The sequence below is a fragment of the Diaphorina citri genome, unplaced genomic scaffold, assembly GCF_000475195.1.
Source record: "Diaphorina citri unplaced genomic scaffold, Diaci psyllid genome assembly version 1.1 scaffold1382, whole genome shotgun sequence".
In the NCBI taxonomy this organism is placed as follows: Eukaryota; Metazoa; Arthropoda; class Insecta; order Hemiptera; family Psyllidae; genus Diaphorina; species Diaphorina citri.
The window spans coordinates 48,941-58,806 of NW_007378808.1; the positions used below are offsets into that span (position 1 = coordinate 48,941).

At 38.3% G+C, this 9,866-nt stretch overlaps 2 protein-coding genes across 2 annotated transcripts in view; one reads left to right on the forward strand and one right to left on the reverse strand.

Annotated features, from left to right (window-relative positions):
- LOC103515617 (E3 ubiquitin-protein ligase Bre1-like) overlaps positions 1-5,592 on the reverse strand; it is a 38,558-nt gene extending 32,966 nt beyond the window's left edge. The window contains exons 1-7 of the mRNA XM_026828243.1: positions 5,148-5,592; positions 4,308-4,505; positions 3,885-4,006; positions 3,083-3,331; positions 2,253-2,378; positions 2,135-2,200; positions 1,317-1,496 (exon numbers count right to left, since the gene is read on the reverse strand). Of these exons, the coding sequence (XP_026684044.1) occupies positions 1,317-1,496; positions 2,135-2,200; positions 2,253-2,378; positions 3,083-3,331; positions 3,885-4,006; positions 4,308-4,505; positions 5,148-5,490 (1,284 nt within the window). The 5' untranslated portion in view covers positions 5,491-5,592. The remainder of the gene's footprint in view (positions 1-1,316; positions 1,497-2,134; positions 2,201-2,252; positions 2,379-3,082; positions 3,332-3,884; positions 4,007-4,307; positions 4,506-5,147) is intronic.
- Positions 5,593-6,908: 1,316 nt separating this feature from the next.
- LOC103515618 (peptidyl-prolyl cis-trans isomerase FKBP62) overlaps positions 6,909-9,866 on the forward strand; it is a 5,225-nt gene continuing 2,267 nt past the window's right edge. The window contains exons 1-4 of the mRNA XM_026828244.1: positions 6,909-7,011; positions 7,305-7,315; positions 7,758-7,936; positions 8,313-8,385. Coding sequence (XP_026684045.1) covers positions 6,909-7,011; positions 7,305-7,315; positions 7,758-7,936; positions 8,313-8,385 — 366 coding nt within the window. The remainder of the gene's footprint in view (positions 7,012-7,304; positions 7,316-7,757; positions 7,937-8,312; positions 8,386-9,866) is intronic.

The following is a 9,866-nucleotide window of genomic DNA, read 5'->3' on the forward strand; positions in this document are numbered from 1 at the left end:
TTTTTACTTTCCTTATCCTATGGGAAGGAAAGTAATGTAATCGGGTCAAATTTTCGATGTTCAGTTTTTAGTGCCAAAACACGTTTTGAGGTCCCTAGAGCCTAAATCCAAAGTTTCAGCCATTGGTCCGTGTGTGTGTCTGTGTGTCTGTCTGTCTGTGTGTCTGTAAACAAAATATCTCGAGAACGGTAAGAGCTAGAGACTTGAAATTTGATATGTAGTTGTCAAATGTGACAAGGATGCTACACGAAACTTTTGGTTAAGACCGGTGCAACGGTTGGCGGCATTTTACCGCTTTTTGGCGGTTTTCGGTGTAATTTAACAATATCTTGGGAACGGTATAAGCTAGAGACTTGAAATTTGGTATGTAGTTCACAAATGTAACAAAGATGCTACACAAAATGTTTGGTTGAGATGGTTGCTGCGCTTGGCGATATTTTGACCGCGTGGTCCCACAGCCAAACCAAGCTGGTCTACTCCTTTTTTTATTATTATTATTTTTTTTATTTCGTAGCGATGAAACAACTGCTACATTGGACGCTTGTGGTCTGTGTCGTAGCATGCCCATCCCGTAGTATGCCTCTCAGTATGTAGTTCACAAATGTGACGAGGATGCAACACAAAACGTTTGGTTGAGATGGTTTTTTTTTATTATTATTATTATTATTATTTTTTTATTTCGTAGCGATGAAACAACTGCTACATTGGACGCTTGTGGTCTGTGTCGTAGCATGCCCATCCCGTAGTATGCCTCTCATCAGATGGGAGAGAAGAGACACAATACTTCCCATTTAGGTATAGCGACAAAACGGTTAGAGATATAGTAAAAGTTAGAGTAAAAGAACACTCAAATAAGCATCATTCAATAGGATAAGGAAAGTCGTGTGATGTTCACACCAGATTTTTTTTATTTTATTGTTATTTATTTTACACGTTTCCATTTATTGGTTTTTCAGAACAACTCTCTCATCAAATAAATAGTTAACAAATGGTATACCCATCTGTAAAAGCCGGAGCTTGTGCCACGGATGGGGAAATTGATATTACTACTTCATTAATGAGCTTGAATCATAAGCATACTTTTTTGTTTTGTTTTATTTTGAGTTCTAAGCTTGATCAATGATCAATACTAAAGACATATTTTAAAAATATTTCAATTTCAGGAGTTTTTAATGATTCAAGAAAGAATTTAAAACACTTCGTTTTGGATTATTGAGAACTCCTCTTTTTGGGGTCATTAAAATTTCTCCCATTAGTGAAGTCTCTCATTAAATCATTGGTGAAATAATCAGATTTTTCTTCTATCGCTCAATTACCTTCTGAATGTCGACGGTAGACTCGCGATATTTTCGCTTGTAGCGAATCACTTCACCCTTGAGCTGTTGATTATGATTCTGTAGTGAGGTGATCAGATGTCGCATCTCTCGGTTAATGGGACCGGTTTGTTCGTTGGCCGCCAGGTTGGTTTCAAATTCGATGCGCAGCATTTCGTACTCCTGAAATGAAAACCGTTTTTTTATTATTATTATTATTATTTTTTTTATTATTATTTTAATAAAATAATCAACCTTGGTGTAGTGGAGGTAACAGGATTTTTTAAGAGGTTCGAAAGAGGGAACTCCAACCTCTAAGGTCTTATCGTCCCGAAAGCGAAGAGAGAAGGAAGACAGTATAGGAGAAAGCCAGCCGTTCTGAGAACGAACTTTGGCTGTTCAAGATAAAATCAGCCCTGGGCAGGAATCGCGCTAGATCGCGCTTACAAGACAGACGCGCAAAGCTCCAAGCTAACTAGGATGCCTTCTAAATAGAAAACTTTGATTATTTTGCTGAGGTTGTGGCGCTGTGGCGGTCCGCCCCACCAAGTCAAAACAATTCGACAGCACTAGGTACTAAAGAAACACACTACTCTCAAGTCACCTGAGCTCATGGGGGGTCAGAAATATGTAATTTTCCCATACTGTGGGTAGTTTTGTCCAGGACAGACGTTATGGTAGTGTTTCTACTTTAAGAGATATTAGGTATACGCCACAGACCAAGTAGCCGTTTTTAGCTTTAAAATTATTCTTCTACAGTTCTTTCCTATTCTGTTATTTCTTCTCCTCTTTCTAGTATTAAGGTCCAAGTTTGAACTTACGTCCATTTTTAGCTTCTCCACCTCCTTGAGTGCCTCTCTATGTTGGAGATGAAGCTTGTCCAGCTCCTGAAGACGATTGTTAGCCAACTCCTTCGCCTGGGTCCAAGTTTGAACTTACGTCCATTTTCAGCTTCTCCACCTCCTTGAGTGCCTCTCTATGTTGGAGATGAAGCTTGTCCAGCTCCTGAAGACGATTGTTGGCCAACTCCTTCGCCTCCTCCAGGTCCTTCTGTAGATCTTCGAGCTATGGACAGCCAAAATCAGATGGGTCAAATCAAAATCATTGATAAAGGAAAATGACAGCTAAATTTGCTGCAACCTAGCACAAACCACAAGTACAGTGGGCTGCAGTAACACGAAAGAATACCTATTAAAAATAAAATAATAGTAAATAAAAGTAAAAGATGAAAGTAATATTATTATTATTTTTTTTTTTAAGGCAAGTCTAACTTGGAGGGTAGTGTGTCTGCCTTGAAAGCACTATCACAGGTTTGATTCCTAGAATAGAATAGAATAGAATATACCTTGTTTATCCTGCCCGAATAGGACTGAAAAGTCCCTTTACCCCAGCAGTCTAAACAAGGTCTCGTATATTTGATGGGTTAAAAAATACATACAAGTAACAGTTCAGTAAAAAGACCTTGCTTAACTAGAAAAAAAAAAAGGAAATTCCTACCTTCAAATTAAATTAAATTGATGACAAGGGCAAGGTAAACCTAGACCTGTGACAACTGTAGTGTGCTTGAAAGCATAATGTGACGTGTTCCAATCCATTTGGCCCCAGATATTACCCTGGGGCAAATAGGTATTGTCCCAAACAGAGATTCATTCCTGGGACAGCAGAATTCTTCCTATCCTGTTATTTTAAATGACCTCTATTAAATTTCAGGATAAGTCCTCAGTAGTTACAGTCCATTCTATCATTATACTATTTATTATTATTCTTACCTTGCTCTGAGACACACTAGACAATGCAGTCACCGGTTTGGCCGCAGCACTTGTTGCATCCTTTTCCTTCTCCTCCGAGTGCATCTGTTGACACAGCTTCACCTTCTCAATTGCCTCGGCCAAATGGTTCTCCAGCTTATCGTTGCGAGCCTGAACCTTGGCCAGCTCGTACTGGAGGTCGTCAATCTGGTTGCGTAACTCAGCCGCCTCGGTTTCCTTTCCATTTATGGCATCTTGCAATTCAGAAATCTAAGAACAGATGACATAAATTAAGTTTGAGATTGAATTGATTTTAAGCTAATTTCGGAAGTGGCATATTGCCATACATTGTGATAGTGATGGATATTTAGTTGATGAATAAACAACAGGTGCCATATCCCAAGAAACATTAGACCTAAAATCTAGTAGGTTTTTATTTTCATTTTATTTTATTTATTATAATTTTTTATTATTACCCAGCATCTTGCAATTCAGAAATCTAAGAACAGATGACATAAATTAAGTTTGAGATTGAATTGATTTTAAGCTCATTTGGGAAGTGGCATATTGCCATACATTGTGATAGTGATGGATATTTAGTTGATAAATAAACAACAGGTGCCACATCCCAAGAAACATTAGACCTAAAATCTAGTAGGTTTTTATTTTCATTTTGTTTTATTTATTATAATTTTTTATTATTACCTATTTTTTTATTATTATTATTATTTTTTTTTTTCACTATAAAATATACCTACCATGTTTATAACTCCAGCATAGGACTAGTCTACATTCTAGATTTTAATTTATTATTTTAGCTTACCTTGAGTGATATAGAATGGTACTGGGCATGAAGTTTTGTGTTCTGTTCAGTCAGGGTTTTGTTTTCCGCTTGAATCTGAATGTTAGCATCACGCACAGCTTCATCCAGTGTTGGGATGGGTTCTGACGAAGAAAAGTAGAACAAATAATAGAGGACCAGTGTAGTAGGTAATGTAAAATTACGTCCAGAAGCCGTAACAATGAAGAATTGCTACAAAAAGGAGCTGTCACAAATGAGCAGTAACCAGTGTTATTGTGGGGTTAGGCTGAACACACAGAAAGCTTCCTTTTTCATTGTCATGGCTTCTGAATAATTACCTATTTTAAATGAAGGATAATTTTTTATTGCAGAATCTGACAGTTGATTATTAATTTTTTAACAAATAATTAATGAGTTAGAAATTGATCCTAAAACAATACAAACCTCCATTAGAGTTGTCCAATTCTCCCTTGAGAATCAGTGTAATCTTCTCATTACGCTGAACAAGGCGATCAAAAGCTTGAATGATCTTGGCTACAGCACGTTTGGATACTTGTACTCTGTTTGCCAATTTCTCGTCTAATTCTTCTTTGTCCCAGGTTGATAACTGCATGAGAAATGAGGTGGTGGCTTCATTTTCATCTGAAAGTTAGAAAAAGAAATAGTGATATTATCATTTAAAGAAATATCAGTAGGATTGGATGGTACAGATTTGTTCTTCCCATAATTTTATTTATTATTGACCAACTCTATTCCATTAAAATAATAATAATAATCAATTATTTATAATCAATTATTAAAAAATAATATAAATAAATAAAAATAATAAAATAATTGGTCATTAATTAGGAATTAGCTCATTGAAAATCTATTAGCTCAAGCTTGGTCCACTTTGAATAGCAAAACTGAGATGAACTATGGGTTCAGGCATAAATTACATGATACGGTGATAAAAACTCAGTCTCATGTTTCCCTCCCCTCCTAAATTTGGTTTATTCTGAATTTGTTCAATGAAAACCACCCGAGCCAGCCTAGTTAGCTTGGTTGGTGGCACATCTGCCTTGTAAGTACTAGGTTGCAGGTTTGATTCCCACCCAGGGCAGATTTTATCCTGATGGGATAATCTTCGTTCTCAGAACGGCTGGCTTTCCTCCTATCCTGTCTTCCTTCTCTCTTTGATTTTCAGTACTGAAGACCCTAGCAGTTACAGTTCCCTCGGTCAAAACTCTTGAAGAAAAAAAAAAAAAAAAAAACACACCCAGAGAGTGCTATAATAAATCTTACTTTTGCTCTCTGACTCATCAGCGGTTTCAGCATCAAATCTCTGCAGGAGGATTCGAATGTCCTCGTTCAGTTGATTCCAATATCGGTTGACAACATTGAGCACTGCATCATCCTGGGTCTGCCGTTTCTCCAGCTGCTCAATTCTCGACCTCAATTCTGCCTCGGCGCGATTCTTCTGCTCAAGGCGTTGAGCGAGCTTCTTGTTTTGAAACTGGAGAACTTTGATGTCCATTTCTTCGAGGGTTGAAATGGGGCCAATCCTTATTGGCTCGAATTGGACCTTTTTCAAAGGCGGCTGTCCGCTGCCGGAAGCGTCCTCCCCTTCTGCACCTCTTTTCGACATGATTTTTGAGAGAAAATTAGGGCTCAGAAGAGTTTAAACTATTCTACTAGCACCAAAAAACAAATTCAAAAGAGTTTCTCCAAGAAGAGGGAAGAGTAGAAAAATTCCAGAGCTTTTGGAAAATTTGGAATTTTTTGTTTACAAAAACTGTGCATAATTTTTTTTGTGTGCATATTTTTCATGATCGAAATTTTTTCTAAAAGATCATCCTCTGACGTCAAATTTCATTTCCGCCGTTCTTCAAAAGAAATCAGCTGATTTTAAAATTTGAACCGGCTCCTAACCTCAAAAATTTGTGAAGACCACAAAAATCCGCAAGATTCGAGTACCTAATCGAGTTCCGAAAAAAAAAGCAAAATTGCAAAAAGTTAAAGTTGAAAAATCAAGTTTTCGTGTGAAGTATTCATTCTCTCCTCGATTTGTGATATTATTGTGATTTTCGGACGTATTTCCCTTTCTACCACATTCTGTTGATCTTCGGTGCTTTTATTTTGTACTTACATTCACACACTCATTTAAAATGTTTTGGGGTAAGTTCTCTCTCTGAACAGGTTGGCGGTGTCAACTAAAAACGTTGTTACCTTAAACTTGCCCATCTTACACTTATCATGGCTATAACAAGCCAACAATTGTTCTGAATCACCGATAGAAACGTTAGCTTTAGCCTCAACTATGTGTTCTGTCTATGGGTTTGGAACAGTCCATGAGAACTCACACACAAAATATTGAATGTTCATGCCTCAAGCCTCATACCTACTTACCTGTTACTCATTAAAAAACAGATGATACCCCTAGAGATGGGTAGTACTTGGTATTTTCGAGACCCGGTAAAAGTAATTGATTACTTTTCGAGAACCGAGTACAAAATACTTGTAATCCAATTACTTTTACTCGTTTATCGAGATCTCTCTCTCTCCCCCCCCAAAAAAGCTGAGCGCCATGAGTCTGCTGTCTGCAGGACTTCCCCTTTCCCTCTCTTCCTAATGTAATCATATTATTTAGTAATCGGTTCTTTTGTAATTGGTTTGTACCTTGTAGACTGTAGACTTGTACTCATCGCGCGACTTGCATTAAAGCAATTACTTTTTTTGAGTAATTGATTACATCCAAATTAGAACCCGTATTTAGTGGTACTTTTGAGAACCGGTACTTTACAAGTAAAATACTTACTCGTATACATCTCTAAATACCCGTGAGACCATAAAACTGTTTGTTAGCATAAATTTCTGATTGGGTCCATGACTTCATGTTCTCATGAGCTGCTAAAGCCTCACATGTAATGCCATTCTGTTCACAACAATACAATTACTATGTCTCTCAGAGCCTGATTCTTGTGTATTACAGATACCTACTGCTATTTTGATCTGACTACTAAGGCCTAGTTCTTCAAAATCACCATACTTATTCAGATTTAATTTATGTTTCCAGGATTTGTCTTGGAACCTAAGAAGCGATACAACACCACTGTGACCAAGCCATTCCACATTTCTATGGCAGCATTGGATCCCAAATCTATTACTGGTAAGATTCATCACATATTTTTACTTTCCTTATCCTATAAGAAGGAAAGTAATGTAATTGGGTCAGTTTTTAGTGCCAAAACACATTTTAAGGCCCCTAGAGCCTAAATACAAAGTTTCAGCCATTGGTCCGTGTGTGTGTCTGTCTCTGTCTGTCCTTCTGTCTGTAAACAAAATATCTCAAGAACGGTAAGAGCTAGAGACTTGAAATTTGGCATGCTGCTGTCAAATGTGACAAGGATGCAACACGAAACTTTTGCGTTTTGGCCGTTTTCAGATATACTGACTAAACAGTTAGAGATATTGTAAAAGTTAATAAATGAACACCTAAGTAACCATCATTCAATAGGATAAAAAAAAAGTTGTGTGATGTTCACACCAGATTTTTTTTTTACATGTATTTGTTATCATTTCATTCTTTGAAAATAGTCTGAATGGGCTGTAGAGCACTTTAATTCCAATTAAAATATCCTATTAAGTCTGCAGTTGCTCTACAGTCCAAGAGCACATAAGTCAGTTTTCCATCTTATTCCTCTTTAATATTTTATATTTTTACACCATTGTAATCTGTTGAGATGGGTTATAATCTTGAAACTGTCAGCTAGCTAGGCTGGTTAGGGTTAGCTGTTCTCCTCCCTGTTTATAGTCCCACAGCCAGACGCTAGTCTACTCTTTGTTTACGTCCCCTAGCCCTAGACAGACAGGGCACCTTTAGTAATAAATTTATTCCCACTTTCTCTCTTGCAGATTTCCGTCTACTACGTGGGTAAGCTCAAGTCGAACAACAAGCAGTTCGACTCCTCCACGCAAGGTCCTGGGTTCAAGTTCCGGCTCGGCAAGGGTGAAGTTATCAAGGGCTGGGATGTGGGTCTGAACGGGATGAAAGTGGGCGGCAAGCGAAGGATCACGATCCCCGCACATATGGCGTAAGTAGAGGAATAATAATATATATTTATTTTGTTTTGTTGATCAAAAAAGTAAGATAATATTTTAATGTGTTTTATAATGTGTAATTGGCTGTACAGACTCCCCACTATTCCCCTTAAGGTAGAAAAACACACTACTATCACGTCACATGAGCTCATGGGAGGTCAGAAAGATGTAGCTCAAAGTTTTTCCCAGAATATTGTAAATAATTCCGTTCATGATAGCCACACTGCCCTCACGTCTCGTGACGTGATAGGAGTATATCTGTGCGATTCGAACCCCTGACCTTCTGCTTAGCATGTAAGCGCGTTACCACTGGGCTAACCGAGGCTTTTCTCTAATCCATGTTTTTTTCTTCTTTCCCTCCTTCCACAGATACGGTAACAAGGGCTCTCCCCCCGCCATCCCACCAAACAGTACCCTGGTATTTGATGTGGAGCTGAAGAACGTCAACTGAACTCTGACTTCAGTCTCCCCTCTCAACCAATCAGAGACGAGCTGTGAGTCAGATATTCCTCTTGGCCAATTAGAATTGAGCTGGACCAATTAGATCACAGAAAATAATTTGACTTCAGCCACCAAAGCTCCGCCCATCAAAGAAAAGAATTTGATTTCAGCAAATCACATTTGAATTAAATCAAAGCTCCGCCCATCACAGAAAAAAGCTTTTAAGCAATTTGATCTCAGCCAATTAGAATCAAGATGGACCAAATGGCTCTCCGCCCATCAACTCCGCCTATCAGCAAACAAAGCTTTTGAGCAGTTTGCTCTCAGCCTGTTAGAATCAAGGTTTACCAAATAAAGATCTCCTCCGCCTCTCAAAGGAAATAGCTTCCGAGCAGTACGTTTTTAGCCAATCACAACGAAGTTGTATCAAATTAACTTTGCCCATAGGTTTTTTCAATTTGACTAGCATTATGTTAGGGCAGTCTCTTCTTGATCCCTCGTGTGCTGCATCCACTTTTGTTTAGTACTAATTGCAATTTGGCTATATAGTCCAGCATAGCAATCATTTGACAGGACTCAGCTTTGATATTTAATGGATAGAGTCAACATCCCTTACTGTTCCTTCTGTAATACTGATTCCCTATCCATCAAACACACAATAATCCACTGCCCTGCCTTACATAGATCCAGAACCAAATTTAATATCCAAAACACCCTCTCTGAAGCCCTAGGCGATAATAATACTTCCATCTCCAATATTATCCTATTTCTGAAAGATATCAATATCTATTCACTAATTTAACTCATACTCTTTCTAAAGGGATTTAGCTGAAAATATTGTTACAAGAAGATGATGATTGTTTTCTTACAGATGATTCAGACTCGGATGATGATGAGGGAGACGAAAGCATGGATGTATCAGACTTAACATTTGATGATGATGATGACGACGACAGTGATGAAGATGATGATGAAGAAGACGAAGATGGTGAGTACTGACTTTACAGTTTGAATACCTTTAGCTGCCTCTATGTCCATAATAAAATACAACTATCTATAGGGTTCTTTCTCCTATCCTGTCTCTCCTTAGATTCAAGACAAGACCTTGGCAGTTGCAGCTCCCTTTATCCAACCTCTTGAAAAAAGAAGGGGATAAAACTAACCTACCTCAGTGGTGTAGTGGTCAAGGCACTCGCCTGGTAAACAGGAGGGCGTGGGTTCAATCCCAGCCGAGGTATGAAATTTTTGTCCTCCGTGAACTTTGACGTCACGGCATACGCTCCCGTAGGCGATGACGTCACATCAAATGTCCCGAGCAAAGCTCCCTCGCAGGCAACGCATTAATGTCTTTGTGCGCATACGTTTCTGCGCAGTTCTTTCTGCTCTTCCGCTAGCGCGCTTGCATAGTGGCGCTACCTAACGGACGAAAAAACCAACTAAGTAAAGTCTGACGTCACACATATTTGAACTCTTTCATTAGAA